Source organism: Poromitra crassiceps (genome assembly GCF_964638095.1).
Source record: "Poromitra crassiceps genome assembly, chromosome: 14".
NCBI lineage: Eukaryota > Metazoa > Chordata > Actinopteri > Beryciformes > Melamphaidae > Poromitra > Poromitra crassiceps.
In genome coordinates, this window is record NC_139633.1 from 1,324,329 (window position 1) to 1,342,454 (window position 18,126).

General features: G+C 47.1%; 1 protein-coding gene across 1 annotated transcript in view; it reads left to right on the forward strand.

Moving 5' to 3' along the window:
- wdpcp (WD repeat containing planar cell polarity effector) overlaps nucleotides 1-18,126 on the forward strand; it is a gene marked incomplete at its 5' end in the record, with an annotated part of 96,269 nt that overhangs the window by 23,124 nt on the left and 55,019 nt on the right. Inside the window, 2 exons of the mRNA XM_083650468.1 lie at nucleotides 6,061-6,185; nucleotides 14,464-14,655. Coding sequence (XP_083506594.1) covers nucleotides 6,061-6,185; nucleotides 14,464-14,655 — 317 coding nt within the window. The remainder of the gene's footprint in view (nucleotides 1-6,060; nucleotides 6,186-14,463; nucleotides 14,656-18,126) is intronic.

Below are 18,126 nucleotides of genomic sequence, written 5' to 3' on the forward strand. Positions count from 1 at the left end.
TAGGGTGAGCTGTTCCTTTAATGACTCTCTTAATTGACTTTGATCCAGAATGCAGATATACCAAACCTACTTTTCAGCCCACCGTCGTTTACAAGCGTAGCATGCCAAGTTGAAAGCTTTTCTTTCTGTCTTTCCCTGCGCACTGTCATCCTCGTCAGGTCTCCTGCAGGCTGGCAGCTCTGCAGTAACCTGACGCTGCCAGATGGACGGTATAGTTCCACATACGTTTCACTAAACCAGTCAATCTGGGAACGCAGTAACCAGACCCGCTGACGGAGGCGGGCACTTTTTCCAAGCTACTTGGCAGGTGATTGGATGACCCATCTGTCTATCACTGCTGGTGGGTGTTAACTTCAACCAATCAGATCGCCGAAGGTGCCTGTGCCTGATCTCCGTGGTATTCATTGATTGAGTCCTCACCGTCGTAAAGTCACCTTCGAAGCATTTAGTTAGATTATAACGAACTAGTTGTGTGGCTTAGCCTTCCCAAATGTTGAGGTTCGTTTTTTAGAATTTAATACATAGAATTGGGAACGTTACATTCAATTTCATTCAGACTGCCTGTCACTTCCGCGGCGGCAGCCATGTTGACGAGTGAAAAGAACTACAAAGACCATGTACCCACTACTTGCCCAGACGAGCCTAAGCCCGCCTAAGGCTGCCGCTGATTCGTCGGGCCGGCATGGTTCGGCCAATCATCCTAACTGCCTATGCATGACGAGATGGATTACGTCGAGAGAATCTCTTTTGATCTCGCGAGGTTATCCATCTTGCAAGCAAGGTTAGCTCTGCAGTCCACACGTCTCTCTCTCTCTCTCTCTCTCTCTCTCTCTCTCCCTCTCACTCTCTCTCTCCCTCTCACTCTCCCCCCCTCCCTCTCACTCTCTCTCGCTCTCCCCCCTCCTCTCTCTCTCTCTCTCTCTCTCTCTCTTCTCCCTGCCTCTTCCTCGCGGCCCGGCAAGAAATGCTTTGAGGACCGGCACCGGTCCCCGGCCCGGCGGTTGGGGATCCCTGAGTGTTTTACACCATCAAAGTATTAGCGGCTGCCTCGGGCCCGTGGCGGGGCCAAGCAGCACAGGCTGCCTCGGGCCCGTGGCGGGGCCAAGCAGCACATAATGCTCCATGATTAAGCATCCCTTAAGTGATTTTTGCATCGCCGGCTTCATTTAGCCCTGTTTTAAATGTGCTTTGCTTTAAGCCCATTGGCCTCTTATGTCAACATGCTGCTGAGGAGATGGCATTAAATGGATTTCGAGGTGTGTGTGTGCGTGCGTGTGTGTGTGTGTGTGTGTGTGTGTGTGTGTGTGTGTGTGTGTGTGTGTGTGTGTGTGTGTGTGTGTGTGTGTGTGCGTGCGTGTGTGTGCGTGCGCGTGCATGCGCGTGTGTGTGCTAATGCATGGTTTGTTTTGTGCTTATGGGTGTGTGTGTGTGTGTGTGTAATTGTGCATGCATGAAAGCATGGTTGCAGCCTCGCATGTATGAGTGTATTTGTGTGTGTGTGTGTGTGTGTGTGTGTGTGTGTGTGTGTGTGTTTGTGTGTGTGTGTGTGTATGTGTGTGTGTGTGTGTGCGTGCAGGGGGGACATAGGGGTGCAGGGTTGGGTCATGTGGGACCTTAATCCCAAATCAGACACCTGGTCCCAGATTGGGTCCGAGCCTGCTTTCATATCCACTCCTTCATTTGGGAATGAATGGGATTAAAGCTAATCCCGTTTATAGACACCCATAGAGATCAATACTAAACTGCCTTTAACTTGATTTGTCTGTCATCTATTACAAAGACGCTTACTATTGCATTAAACGTTGTTTGGGAAAAGCCAAGTCATCGTTAATGGCTGTATTTTGTAATGATGTACGCAGTTCTTTATTACGAATACTTTATAATCCAACTTCGCTATAGAGACAGAGAGATTGCACTCACTCAGTTGACCTGATTTACAAAACTAGCTTTTCTGTATTTTCAAGTAATGTTTCACTCCCCTCATGAATATTTGTATATTCATTTCAAATTATCACGCAACAGCATGCATGGAAGCGTAATCATACCAATACCCCTCACATTTATAAATACACACATGCCACGCTTAATTGCTGGTTAGATTTCTAAATGGGAGGGTGCGGCCTTACTCGTTCGACTCAAAGCAGGATATCTGAGAGACACGTGTAATACCCCTCCACCCCCACACCCCCCCCCCATTCCGTTTAATTGGTTTCATAAACAGATTAATTTGAAGGAGAGGGGGAGCTTAATTGCTAATCAGTGTTTCCATGCGGCTCCTGAAGAGTTGAACAGGATCAAGTGTGTTCTTCCACCCGCAAAAGAGAAAAGGCCTCAGAGCCTACAGCACACTGAGAGGAGGAGGGGAGAGAGGGAGAGGAGAGGAGAGGAGAGGAGAGGAGAGGAGAGGAGAGGAGAGGAGAGGAGAGGCAGAGAAAGGTGGGGAGGGGAGGAAGAGGAGGAAAGGAAAGCAGGTGAAGAGGGGAGGAGCTGAGGGCGTGTTTAGACCGCAACGGTCTTCACATAAAACGGCAACTATTTGTTGCTGTTCGGCCATTCGATCCACGCTCGTACAGTACGACAAGTTGTGATAACGATCCTCGTGCGGACGGAAAAACGATTGAAAACCGCTGCATCCGTCAAGTGAAACGGCAGGAGGAAAGGAATTCCCGCACGACAAAGACTCTATTTCCCAAGCCCGGGTGACCTCAGAGCCATCCGAGGAAAATGCAGACAGGCGATGTGCGACTCGATATGTGGATCGCCATTGTTGTTGTTGCTGTTCTTCTGTTCCTATTTGGCCTATTTGACTGAAAATGTATAGCCACGCGTGAATTGGGGGTGTGTCTTTACAGCGTTCACAACAATTGCATATTGGCACGTTTACACAGCGATGCTAAGGGTGGCGTTTTGCAAAGACTTCTCTCCTGCTACTCCAAACACATTGGGACAGAACAGCAAAGAGGATAGGATATCAATAACCTGACTCCGCCAGATGGGGCGGTATTGAGTTCACAAGTGAAACAAATGTGAAGCAAACCCATCCATCTGGCAGCGTCAGGTTAATAAGTCAAGGGTCAAGAAAGAGCAGAAAACCTCAGAATCAGAATCAGTTGTGAACTCAAACATTATCATCAATATTGTCTCATCTTTTGTCCTGGCCGCTGCACTAGCGCCTCCTCGTGTTCGGTCGGGGCGGAAGGGAGCTGGTGGGAATAGCGTGATCGTCCCACATGCTACTGTACGTCCTGCCGGTGAAGCGCCCCGCTGTCAGTTGAAAAGAAGCGGCTGGCAACTGGCACATGTATCGGAGGAAGCATTGTGTGTCTCTACGGCTCTCCCCAGATCAGCAGAGGGGGCGGGGCAGCGACCGGGGCAGCTGGGGGAATTGGACAAGTACAATTGGGGAGAAAATGGGGGGGAATCAGGGAAAAAAAATATTGTCTCATCTTTCCATCCTAATCTCAAGCTAATTTTGAGCAAACAATAAACACACTCAAATAAAATGTGTTGAATCAGCTGCATTGAAAAGAATAGACTTCCTGAGCATGCACGAAAAAGAAATGTCTCTCAAAAATGTCTAATAGTGGTTCTTTGATGCTTTCTGAGGACAAAGACAAAGAAATGCATGGGTGATATTTGAATACAACCAGTACCCTTTCGTACAGCGAAATTAATGTGTATGTAGGTGCTGGTGAACCCGCTAAAACACGCGATTGACTCTTTTCCAATTGCCAGTAGACGAGTTTGCCTTTCTGGTGTGTTACCTTCAACGTCACAAACGCGCCGGAAAACAGATGTTATAAACAGTCAGAAATCTTGTGCACTCGATTCCTAGGCTTGACGCTGTGCGGGCTTGATTCCTAGGCTTGACGCTGTGCGGGCTTGATTCCTAGGCTTACACGCTGTGCGGGCTTGATTCCTAGGCTTGCACGCTGTGCGGGCTTGATTCCTAGGCTTGCACGCTGCGCGGGCTTGATTCCTAGGCTTACACGCTGCGCGGGCTTGATTCCTAGGCTTACACGCTGCGTGGGCTTGATTCCTAGGCTTACACGCTGCGCGGGCTTGATTCCTAGGCTTACACGCTGCGCGGGCTTGATTCCTAGGCTTACACGCTGCGCGGGCTTGATTCCTAGGCTTACACGCTGTGCGGGCTTGATTCCTAGGCTTACACGCTGCGTGGGCTTGATTCCTAGGCTTACACGCTGCGTGGGCTTGATTCCTAGGCTTGACGCTGCGCGGGCTTGTTTCCTAGGCTTGACGCTGCGCGGGCTTGATTCCTAGGCTTACACGCTGCGCGGGCTTGATTCCTAGGCTTACACGCTGCGTGGGCTTGATTCCTAGGCTTACACGCTGCGCGGGCTTGATTCCTAGGCTTACACGCTGCGCGGGCTTGATTCCTAGGCTTACACGCTGCGCGGGCTTGATTCCTAGGCTTACACGCTGTGCGGGCTTGATTCCTAGGCTTACACGCTGCGTGGGCTTGATTCCTAGGCTTACACGCTGCGTGGGCTTGATTCCTAGGCTTGACGCTGCGCGGGCTTGTTTCCTAGGCTTACACGCTGCGCGGGCTTGATGCCTAGGCTTACACGCTGCGCGGGCTTGTTTCCTAGGCTTGCACGCTGCGCGGGCTTGTTTCCTAGGCTTACACGCTGCGTGGGCTTGATTCCTAGGCTTGACGCTGCGCGGGCTTGTTTCCTAGGCTTACACGCTGCGCGGGCTTGATTCCTAGGCTTACACGCTGCGCGGGCTTGATTCCTAGGCTTACACGCTGCGTGGGCTTGATTCCTAGGCTTACACGCTGTGCGGGCTTGATTCCTAGGCTTACACGCTGCGCGGGCTTGATTCCTAGGCTTGCACGCTGTGCGGGCTTGATTCCTAGGCTTACACGCTGCGCGGGCTCGAAAGCTCGACCACAGCAAGAAGGTCCTAGGATCGATTCCTGCCTGGGACGCTGTTGGCACTGCGGGTATGTCCCATGCCGTCGGTGCCTAGTGCCCTATCTGGTCAAAAAGGGCCTTTCTGTGTGGAGTTTGCATGTTCTCCCCGTGCTCCCCTGGGGTTTCCTCCATAACATCTATATGAACCCTCCACTAAAAACATGCAGAAGATCCTCATCTGACCAGCGGTGGTTGGAAGAAGTTGGTCCCCGGGCGTTTCACTGCTCCTGTCCTGAACCATGGAGGACGACGAGCCAGGATGGGTCAAGGGTTCGGCTGTCTGTGACAAATAAAGACGGGGTTCGTCCGTCCGGTTTCTTCCTCCTTCTTCTTCGGACGAGTACAGTAAATTAGGCCAATTTCCGACCCGATACCAGTATCGGTATCTGTGCATCCCTACCGGGAATGAATGCCGATTGTACCCTTTCCCACTGAAGACAAAAGCCACATGTTAGTGGGTGTTACTGGGGTTTTTTGTCCAGTGTGAAAGGGGCTTAGATTGGACATGAAAGCACAACAGGCGACTTTGCACACGGGAGAAACGGTGTGTATGACAGCTGTGGGAGGTCATGGTGGATATGTGTTATATTACCAGGTAGACAGCATTTCAGAAGGTCCAAATCCAGTTTTCAACGGTTGCTGCAACCATTCATCACGCCAAACCTCTAGCTATTCAGCAGATGTGGTTCCACTGATATTTATACAAACGGTGAGGGAGTCACGCACATCCAAAAGACCTTCAAGGCAGGTGGACCAAAAAGAGTCTGCACACTGTAGCTCCTCCTATTTATCTCATTGATTCACCCCATGTGACGTTACATGGGATGAATAAATTAGCTAAATGAGAGCTACAGTGTGTGAACTCTTTTCCTTCTTATTCCATTGCTATTTATCGCATAATTTCATTATCAGAAACTAAAAGCCAATATGCATCAAGCAAGCGTTATTTTTATTTATGTATTTATGTTTTTACGATGGTGAGGGAATTATATCAAAATGATCTGACTGAGACATCATAACTCACATAAAACTACTGGCTTGGCCATCTACGCATCACTCCACAAACACACATTCCCTTTTCAATCACGGCGTTCAGTGACACGTGTGATGATGTCATCCCCAGCGGTGCTGAGCGATAGGCTGATCCTGCTGTCTTTCCTGGAGCAGAGCCAAGTGGGCGTGGTCTACCTCAACAAGAAGAACCAGGATTCCGCGGAGACTGGCAAACTCTCGCCCTCTGAAATCAAGGTACACGCAGAGAGAGATGGAGCACTGTGTGAGAGAGTGAGATTGAGATCATAATCATCGATTCTGTCATAAAAAAAAAATACACAATACAATTCAGTCAAATGTTCTAGTCGGCAACATACACAGACATACAGTACATTATAAAAAAAATTACAAACATTATAGAATCATGATACAATAAAATAAACAAATGTAGCCTACCAAACTGCTGGAATGCAATTTGTATGAATAAAGGCTAAGGCACCTGCCATGCCCTCACAACATCATTGACCTTATTCCCATGGTGGCCATTTTGAACTTAGATCTCATTTGGGGTGGAAAACGCTACCTAGGAGATCGGCTTATACATAAAACTAGTGTTATTTCAACATGCAAAATCGGATTGACAGTTGTCAAATTAGCTAGTAGTTTCGGGAATACCTACATGTAATGTACAACTGCTTGAATTTAGCAGGGAAGTTAGCTAATGTACTAGGTAGTTAGCCACCTAGGCTAGATTCTGGCTAGCTTTAAGGGGAGCAAGTATGTATATTATCTTGAAATGTGAACCTACAATCCTCTGTTTTTTTTACATCCATTTCCCCCCCAATATGTTTTTCAGTTAGGAATCTGATTAATGTTAGTCCAGTTATTTTGTATGTCATGTATTGTGTGAATCACAACCAGGGGGGGGTAGCTCATAGCTCCGTTCGTGAAGTGAATCCGTATCGTGAACCTGCATTCTATTTCGAATAGCCTGCAGGGGGCGATTCCACTGGCTCCAAAAAGAACTCCGATTGTATGGAAGACAATGTGAAAATGACCCTACTTCTCACTTGATTTATGGCCTCAGTCAACACTTTCCTAATGAGTTGATGGTCTCACTAGCTAGTTTCAAGTCTTCTTCAATACAGCCTGATGTTCATTTTGTCAATTATGGTCTCATTTCAAGTAAAACAGCGGATAAAGCAGGCTACGTTTTGGGGCGTGATTGACAGGTCCCCTGTCCAGTGATCGCGCAGCTCGCCGATCACGGACCAATAGCAGGCTGCGCTGCCGCTCTTCTTATCCAAATTTACATCACTTCTTTCTGCAAATAACAAAGATGGACGACAGTGAAAATGCCAACCTTGAGGCTTGAAAACGGGGGTCCAAAAACTACGTCCATATTTATTATACAGTCTATGATCACAACAGTAGGACATACTGTAGTACTTTCTTACATCACCCTGAGTGTGATGTCACTATCATGTCATATTAAAGGCTATAGGTTTTAATCTGACCAATGACCATTGTCACCACACGTGGCCCCCTGCCTCTCTTCCATGTACCCTGTTCCTGTCTCGCCTGGCCTGTACACTATCTCATAAAGCGCTCACTCTATTAAAAAGCTGTATATTGAGACGCCTGCTGTTTTGGAGGTGTTGGTGGCAGGTTCAGTCCCCTCCCTCCACAAAAACAAAACTACCCTGTGTCCTCCTGCGCTAGCTGGCTAACTGCTAACCCTGGCATTATCACGTTGCTGCCAGGCCCTTTTGTTAAGGTGTGTGTGTGTGTACGTGTGTGTGCGTACATGTGCGTGCGTGTGTGTGTGTGTGTGCGTGTGTGTGTGTGTGCATGTGTGTGTGTAAGCAATCGTTCCTGCCGTGCGTCTGGCTCCAGAAGCAAGGTCCTGATAAGAAGCCCACCCCCCCACCCCCTTCTGCCTCAACACATACACACTCACTCTGCCACCACCCCTAGTGTTGTAGTCCCACCCCCCCACCCCACCCAATGCATGTGCACATGCACACACACACACACACACACACACACACACACACATGCGCGCACGTGCACACATGCAACCTGCAACATGCGCGCGTGCACGTATGCAACCTGCAACATACACACACACACACACATCGCCCTGGTCCACTGGGCTAAGCTGGAGAATAGGGGGGGCTAAACTAATCCGACCCACAGAAAGTGGTTTTTGATTATTGCTGACCAGCAAACGCCAGCAGAAAAAAAAGAAAAAAGAAGAGTGAAGAGATGGCTGAGGATGGAGGGGGGGGGAGGGGGGGGGGGGGGGGGGGGGTGTAAAAGATAGAGTGTGTTATTAACCCAGTGATTTTTCTTATTTCCTTTTTCTAATCTGTCAGTGATCTTCCTCTTTGTTCCCTCTGTCATCTGATGCCTTTCCATCATTTTCATTCGTGTCTGTATTTTGTGCCCAAAACAGATTCCTCCTCTCCACCAGGGGGCGAGAGAGGCAGAACCTCCAATCTGCTCTGTTCATACAGGACGGCTTGTCCATTTCCTTCCCTTTGCATGTTTCCTGGCTTTTAAATCAGGGTTGTGATTTGACTGTTTTTTTTTGGGCCAATAACACCTCACGATTCATTTCTAATGAGAGATGACTGTTTTTAAGATTGTTTTTTTATTTTTTATTGTATTTCTCACATTTTGCCTTTATTAGATAGGACAGTAGCTTGATGGGAAAGACAGGGAGAGAGGGAGGGGATGGCAAAGGGCCCTAGGGGTCGGATTCAAACCTGGCTCGGCCGCAGGAAGGACTAGCCTCCTCTACGCACCCCCCCCCATCCCCCCCCCCCCCCCCCCCCATCATTACTCTTTTACTAATAAGAGACGACTGTTTCCCTACTTTGGTCCCCGCTCATTAGTATTATTCAGAAGGATTCTCATTTTACAGTTGTTTTTTCTTCTTCTTTATTTCGGACACAAACCTCCCAGAGATTCAAATCTTCCAGCTTTTTGTCTCCTTATTTATTCACTCATCCTTTTTGTTTTCTCCTTCGTTCATTCACTCATTTATTCACTCATTGGGATGTTGTTGATCCATCCATCCCCGGCTGCCTGAAGCTGTGGTCTGTGGCTAAAAGCAGCTGTAACCCCTCCTGAAGCTGTGGTCTGTGGCTAAAAGCAGCTGTAACCCCTCCTGAAGCTGTGGTCTGTGGCTAAAAGCAGCTGTAACCCCTCCTGAAGCTGTGGTCTGTGGCTAAAAGCAGCTGTAACCCTCCTGAAGCTGTGGTCTGTGGCTAAAAGCAGCTGTAACCCCTCCTGAAGCTGTGGTCTGTGGCTAAAAGCAGCTGTAACCCCTCCTGAAGCTGTGGTCTGTGGCTAAAAGCAGCTGCGACCCCTCCTGAGCTGTGGTCTGTGGCTAAAAGCAGCTGTGACCCCTCCTGAAGCTGTGGTCTGTGGCTAAAAGCAGCTGTAACCCCTCCTGAAGCTGTGGTCTGTGGCTAAAAGCAGCTGTAACCCCTCCTGAAGCTGTGGTCTGTGGCTAAAAGCAGCTGTAACCCCTCCTGAAGCTGTGGTCTGTGGCTAAAAGCAGCTGTGACAGCAGCTTAACGTCCCTCTCTTCCCTCTCTCACCCCTCCATCCAAACCCACACAATCTGCCTTTTCTTCATTACCACCTTTTATTCCTCTCTCTCTCACCTCTGTCCTCCCTCTATCTGTCAGGTCCCAGCCACTCCTCTGCACGCTGACAGGGGTCAGGACGTGTGTGTCTGTGTGTGTGTCAGGCACGTGCACACATAGACATGAAAGGGGGCTTGAGCCCCTGCCTTTTTTTCAGTCTGTAAAAAGTGCCTTTTTTTTTTTTTTTATAATACATTTTTCATTTTCATTCCAACAACACATGAACAAAACAAACACAGACACATTAAAAAATAAAATAAAAAGTGCCCTTTCCTGACCATGAATGCATTTCTAATGGTGCTTTGTATGGAAATTGCCCTTTCCATGCCGTCACTGAAGGCAGCATTCAAAGAGAAATGCCTTTTCCGAGCTCTCTTGGCCTTGAATGCACCATTTGTAATAGGCCTCTGCATGGAGCAGTGTTTTTCTAAACTGCCCCTGAAGGCACCAACCCAAAAATGAACCCAAAAATGAATGAATAAATAAATACATAAATAAATAAACCACCCAATAAATAAATAACCAAAATATAGGGAACAAATGCAGAATTGTTGCTCTTGAAAATATTTTTTACTTTACACTATTGGAAAGGGATGTTGTGTTGTTGAATCCGCAAAAAATAAAAAAAATTCTAATACACCTTATCTAAATCTTCTGTCTTGCTTTTTAGAATTATGGTTAAAATGCATGGTATATTACAAGCCTCACTCAGTATCGTTCAATGTTTCTGCCTGTGTTGCTATCTGTGGTAGTACAACAACCTAAAGGGAGAAAAGGAGCAAATACATATTGATGCTTAAATGATTTCACAACAGTATTGCAACAGTTTATATACTAATATTATTCAGTAATGGAGTTATTTTTCCGTGACAAGTCTCATCCTAAAACGAGATATTCCTCTAAATCTGGTTAAAATCGGAATATTTAAAATTAGTTATACCCCTAAATTGGCCTTCAAATTGCCTCAAATTTCCGCCGCCGCCCTCTGGACGGCGGCTGTAGTGCCCTTTTATGAATTTGAGCCCCTGCCCCTCTAATGTTCTGTGCACGTCCCTGGTGTGTGTGTGTGTGTGTGTGTGCACGCACGTGTGTGTGTGCGCATGTGTACGTATGTCTGTGTGTTAGTCATCGACTCCAGTAGCAGGGTGGGTCATTGTGTGAGTGTGTGTGACTGGAGATAAAGAGTATATGAAAGGCCTGTATGAATATGGTGCCCTGTGTGTGTGTGTGTGTGTGTGTGTGTGTGTGCGTGTGCGTGTGCGTGTGCGTGTGCGTGTGCGTGTGCGTGTGTGTGTGTGTGTGTGTGTGTGTGTGTGTGTGTGCACGTACGTGTGTGTGTGTGTGTGTGCGTGTGTGCGTGTGTGTGTGTGCGTGCGCGTGTGTGAAGAGGGAATGAGCTGTGGTGTACATGAAAGGTAGGGTCACAGTGCTAGACCTGCAATTTCACCTGCTTTAAAAGTGCTTCTGGGTAGAGCCTGTTTGTTTAATGTTGTGTGTGTGTGTGTGTGTGTGTGTGTGTGTGTGTGTGTGTGTGTGTGTGTGTGTGTGTGTGTGTGCGTGCGCGTGTGTGTACTGTATGTCTGTGAAAGTGTTTGTTTGTTTGTGTCTGTTTATGTATTGTACACTTTTGCATGGCCATGTGTCCGTATGGCATCTATTCCTGTATCATTCTTTATTTTTATTGTATTTTTCTATTTTTCAGAACATCAAAATCATACTCAGACATGGAAAAAGAAAAAACATACACATATGAACATTCCAAAGTAGTGCTACCAGCCACATAGATAGATAGATAGTTTTTTTATTTCTGTGTCATGCCATTTCTGGCCCATCCCACATGGGATTACAAGACACCAAATTATATATAAACATAATCATAGCATAACATCCGGTTGTACAAACAAAATAAATAAAGTATATAATATATACACATATGCATGACATATACATACACATATACACACTTACTGTACATACATACACTTTTTTTTTTCTTCTTTTCCTTGTCTTACATTGCCTTTTCCTGATAAAGAGCTTTTTTTCTCATGTCCCAGGCTTTTTCCAAATAACAAGCCAGTCCAAAAGTTTCATATGTAAACAACCAACTCAAATTATATGCATCATCATTATTAAGAAAATCAAACTCTGTTTTTATCTTACTGAACAAAATATAGCGCGGTTCACTGTAAAAAGGACAATAAAAAACAAAATGAAACTCATTTTCTATGTCATTTAAACAACACATTGGACACACCCGCTCTTCTTCTTCCAATCTGACATACCGTCCAGTTTCGATCATAAGCGGTAAAATACCAGATCTCAGCTGGGCACATAAAGCTCTCTGCTTTTTTGATAAATTATAATTAACATAATTTTCAGTACCAAAATCATGTTTAATCATACGAAACGTACGTAGCTTTGGTTTAGTCCATATATCCTCAGCCCATCGCACCTTATACTGAGTAAACAAATATTCTCTAAGTATAGCAATGTTGATTTTGCTGTTATTGAAAAATGCCTCACCAAACCCAAAGCTAAAAAATAATGCTTGCACATCTCTTGACCAACAGCCATTAATTTGTTTATCCCACATAAAAATCATTCTTGCTAGCCTTAATGTGCACATAATGTGCTTATGTGCTTGTAATAGATGTGTATAGAATCCCACGCAAAGAGTCCTAAAGAAATTAGCTGGGCGAGTTACCCGTCGCCCCTAACCTCGTCCAAGTGGGCCAGAAACGGGCCCCAAATAGTTGAAAATTTGTTAAGTGAGTTGATCTCTCCATGTGCACAACCGAAACCATGTCCGTCAGCCACAGTTGAAAAGGAGGAGGAGAGGGAGACTTCCACTCCTTCAAAATGAGTCATCCCCTGTGTCAGAGACTGCTGCACAGCTGTAGGGAGGAGCAGAGAGGATTCCGAGCAGCCAAAGATGGCAAGTTCTGCCTCTGGTTGAAGGGTTATTTTAGGCCTTAGAGTACCAATCAAATATCTTGGCCCAGAATCTGGAGAGTGAAGGGCAAAACAAAACCAGAAAGCATGGGACAGTGTTCCCTCCAACACCTGACACCTATCACATAGAGGTGAGACAGAAGGGTTTATGTTGTGCAACCTGGACTTGGAGTAATGAAGACGGTGAGTAACTTTAAATTGGATCAGCTGGTTTCTGCTGTTAATCAAGCAAAGTTGGACCACAGACAGACTCATGTCCCATATAATTTCAGACAAATCAACACCAAGTTCCTCCTGCCACGCCTCCCTAACCCTCTCAGTGGGGGCCCTGACGCAGTCATCAAACAGACACACAAACCTAGAAATAAGATGCCGGGAGTAGAGGGGGGCTTAACAAAGTATTTTTAAAAAACATGATCGAAGTCACGAATCTTGGATCCTGTTGGGTAACTCAAATTTCCGCCGCAGAAGTTCAAAGGATGCGAAATGACCATCTATGTATAGGTCTCTGAAGGAAACCAGCCCCTTCTCACTCCAGGCATGGTAGTTTCTGTCTGACTGTGAGGACAAAAAAGAGTGATTAACACAAATTGGTGTATAAACAGAAACATCTGCTATACTCAAAACGCTCCTAACCTGGGTCTATTCCTGACATTTAAACGCTGGAAGTACGCTGGGGAGCGCTGACCCTAGCGCACAATATGCAAGGAAGCAGTCTGAAAGTAAGGTTAGCTCAGCAGCAGTAGCTGGCTTGATAGCTGACAGCTAACATTAGCTAACAACACACGTACGGTTATTTAGCGCAACACTCACCAGAAATATTCAGTGTCCAGCCAATCTGCTCCCACAATTGAGCCTTTCTGTCTCTGATGTGATAGTTTCTCCATGTGATTAGTTGCATGAAACGAAGCACCCGACACCAGCGTCTTTCTGAAAAGTTCCTATATTTTCAGCTGGAAGCGCTGGGAGCCGGCGCACAAAAAATCCGAGCGCTCCGAAAAAAGCAGCGCACTTTCTCTAGACGGCCGTATGCGCCCACATACGCTCTCTCCTCACATACGCTCTCTCCTCACATACGCTCTCTCCTCACATACGCTCTCTCCTCACATACGCTCTCTCCTCACATACGCTCTCTCCTCACATATGCTCTCCTCATTGGAAACAACTGAAAAAAAGACACTGGAGATTAGGAAATGAAGCTACGTGGACACACGGCCTAAGGCAGGGCAATATATCAATATTATATTGATATCGTGTGTGTGTGTTTGTGCGCGTGTGTGTGTGTGTTTGCGTGTGTGTGTTTGCGTGTGTGTGTGTGTTTGTTCGCGTGTGTGTGTGTTTGCGTGTGTGTGTCTGCGCGCGTGTGTGTGTCCCAAGTGCCACGAGAGCTCATTACTGTGCGTCTGTGTTGTGGCCTGTAGAGCGTGGCGGCCCTTCCCAAAAATATGCACATCACTAAAACAAGCCCCCCCCCCCCCCCCCCCCCCCCCACACACACACACACACACACACACATACACACACACACACAGACCTTAATAATGGAAGATGAAAAAAGCAGATGAGGGAAGGACAGGACAGTCATATTATTGTATTGTAGATATGGAAGTTTCTGAGCCCTCGGGTCTGTGAAGCTCCAACTTGGTGAATCACTGAGATTATGGAGCCGATCCTCTGTTAAATTTACCTTCTTTCCCTCTAAGATATGTCAACTCTGTGTGTGTGTGTGTGTGTGTGTGTGTGTGTGTGTGTGTGTGTGTGTGTGCGCGTGCGTGTGTGTTTGCGTGTGTGTGTGTTTGCGTGTGTGTGTGTGTGTGTGTGTGTGTGTGTGTGTGTGTGTGTGTGTGTGCGCGTGCGTGTGTGTGTTTGCGTGCGTGCGTGTGTGTTTGCGTGCGTGCGTGTGTGTGCGTGCGTGCATCCAGGTGGTGTGTGTGGAGCTGTGTGGGGGGAGCCGCCGGCTGGTCCGGCGTGTAGGTCTGAACCGTCTCCAGGATGTGGCGCTGTGCTGGAGGAACCTGGACCCCCCCACTGACGAGCTGTGGCCCTGGGCCCCCCCACACACACACAGGAACAACCTGCTGCTGCTCAGCTGCTCGGCTGCCGAGGGACTCAAGGTACACACACACATGCACGCACACACACACACACACACACACACACACACACACACACACACACACACACACACACACACACTTAAATGATACAGAGTACAAAGGACATAAACACTAATAATGCAATCAGATATTGGGAGTCAGTCAGTTACAAAAGTGCCTAATTGGCAACCACATTAATGCATACACAAAAGGATAATAACACACAGGATGATGACAATGGTAGGTAGACAAATACAGTTATACTGTAAGACAGTATATGACAGATAGTATCAGTATCCACATCATGGGTGCAAAAAGCAGCGCCTCCTCCATTGAGCGGCTACCAATAAACACACACACACACACACACACACACACACACTTGAAATGTATCTGTGACACTTGTAAATACGTGCGCTCTCTCATTTGGACAGCTTGGCGGTGTCAGCACCGCTGGAGAAGGGACTCTGCTCCGGCAGATGATGTCATCTGCGGACAGAGTTCCAAAAGGGGCAAATTAAACAAACACACAATTTAAATTGTAAATGGGCAGAGCCAAAGCTCTTGCCCTAGGGGGTCACGGTGGCGCAGTGGTAGCGCTGCCGCCTCACAGCTAGAAGGTCCTGGGTTCGATTCTTGCCTGGGATGCAGTGGGCGCTGAGGGTGTATCCCCCTCCATATCCTCAGTGTTCACTGCCCAGGTGGGCTATCTCGTCAAAAGGGCCTTTCTGTGTGGAGTTTGCATGTTCTCCCCGTGCTCCCCTGGGGTTCCTCCATGCAACATCGGTATGGACCCCCACTAAAAACATGCAGAAGATCATCATCTGACCAGTGTCGATGACCATTGAAGTTGGTCCCCCCGGGCGCTGAACCCTAACCCAAGTAAATTGCGCTCCGTGTAACTGTACATGCCACCAGGCTACATTTCTTCAGAAGTAATTCCTGAAAAGTTGAAGAAAGAAAATCCGCTCTACCGCTGTGCTTAGCTCTTATTCTTATTTACCCTTATCAGGAAATATAAAAATTTCAGTTGCGATTCCAAAAATTCTAAACTTTAAAGGTTTTCATTACCTTCCGATGTCATTTGATGCCTTCGTTGATCGTTACAGGACATTCTGTCTTTTAGTGGTGTTGGCTTATGTTCAGCACACACACACAGACACACACACACACACACACACACACACACACACACACACACGCTTTGAGGACACGCAGAGAAAGGCAACAAAGCAGCCATTGTGGGTTGGACCCCATGTTGTTGCGGATGGGATTGGGGACGGTGCGTTAGTCACCGCAAAGGTGGCACCTCCATGCCTCAGCATCTGAAATGATGGGGGGAAACTAAGCTACGGTGTGTTAGCTTAGCACGTCTTAGCACGTCTCTGATGTGTAGGAGATCGCCTACACACCAGAGACGAGCATGCGCCGCGCACGCAGAGAGACACACACACACACATCATCAGAACCCGGCCCGTGAGGATTGGCCTCACGCCCAAAGCAGATGAAAGACGAGCCCAAATAATTACCGAACCGGGCTTAACGAGCACTGTGCATATCACATACCTCGTATGCAAAATGTTGGGCGAGAGGAGGAGGAAAGACGAGCGTTACCAATCGCACGCTGGGAAAACAGATTCACGCAGGAGAGAATGAAGGGAGGGGGGGGGACATGAATATTGAAATAATCATAAGCAGATGCGCCTTTCGTTGCTTTCTCCACTTTTTGTTTTTTTTGGAACGCTCCCTGCATTTATCACACTCCTTCACCTAGTTTGTTTTCTCTCTCTCTCTCTCTCTCTCTCTCTCTCTCCTTCGCCCCCCCCCTCCTCCCTCCTCCCTCCTTCCACGCTTAAAGAACATTAAAGTGGTCTTGGCGGGGCTGCGGCGTGCACGGCGCTCTTAATGAAAGCGTTTGTTGTCACGTTTCAGATGCGGCGGTGTGAAATTAAGCGAGCAGTTTATGTAAGAGCCGTGGCGGGAATCAAACGCCGGGCGGGCACATCGCGAGACGCCAGCGAACTTCAATCACTTCAAGCTCATATATATGTTCCTTTTGTTCAGCGCCCGCTATCTGCCGCGCTAAGCCCATTTTCTCGCCAGTCTCACGGCATTTGAAAAAAAAAATGGCTGATTTATTTTCCCTATGTGGTCTTAATTCGTACCACCACCCCCACCCCCCCCCACCCCCACCCCTCGCTGATGAGTGGAGCCACAGTACGCTGGGGTGGGTGGAGGCTGGGGAGAAAACACATACATACTTTGTTTTTATGCAGCCAGTTAACATTAAAAAAATAAAAAAATAAAATAAAATAATTATAAACATTTTAAATGATCCCTCCGTTGTGCTTCGCTCCTGTAACTAACAACCCCCCCCCCCCCCACCACCACCACCACCCATTTCCTGGAATTTACTAATCTTAATGAAAAGAAAGCAGCGGATGAATTAGCATTTTGTTGTTTTTTCTGTTGTTGTTTTTGTTTTTTGTGTGTGTGCATTTGGTCGTCTGTGTGGTTTTGTCGATGCGTATGACTATCCTGTTATCTGTCACCAAACACTTTTCTCCGCAGTTGTTTGATCTGCGTTTGTGTGTTCCGCTGTCTTTTAATTATGATTGAGTTCAGAAGCGTTTATGGCGTTCGTCGTCCCCGGCGAAACATGAAGCAAAACCTCAACGCATCGCTCATGAAAGACGAGCGTAAAAATGCAGTAGTTGCTATAGGAAGCTTACATAATTGCGTAGAATGTTTCCATTGAGTGTGAAGGTGTTTTTTCATCTGCACTCGCTGGCACTGTTTCTACACCACCACTGTCAGAGGATACAAGAAGTAACATTTACTATATCACTTGGCCATGTTTGTCTCTAAAACCATAAAGAAATGCAGCCCTAATGTTTAGAATTAAAGAATTAAAATATTGGAAAAAAAGAACATGTTTTCAGTAATGCACTGGATCCATAATTCGGACTGAAAAGGGGATGACTGCGGGATCAAATTTGGAATATTACCCAGAAGCCACCGCTGCTTTGTAAAGCGACAGAGGAAGCACTACTCCTACAGTTTCAGGCCTAGTGAATTATATGCCAGTGCTAGTACGTGCTATGTCCAGTGGTACCAATGGGCCTTTTTCACAGCCGCCATTTTGTGTCTAAAAGGCAGGGTAAACACAGGTGCAACCAACTCACTAATTAGGGCCCCAGCACTGGAACACCTAAATGGACTGGAAGTTGGAACCCCTAATTAATGTGTTGGTGCAGCTGTGTTACTTCCTGCCTTTTAGACACAAAATGGCCGAAGCCTGTGACAAAGGCTTATTATGACTGTGGGTGTCAAGCTTACGATGTGAAGAAGACTTTGCCACTCTTGACAGTGGCCCCCACCGTGCCTGACTGTGCATCTGCTCACGTCAGGACAGTAACTCTACCCACATTCCACATCCCTAAAACTTCCCATTCCCGTTTCTCCTCCACCACCCCTCTCTCCTCCTCC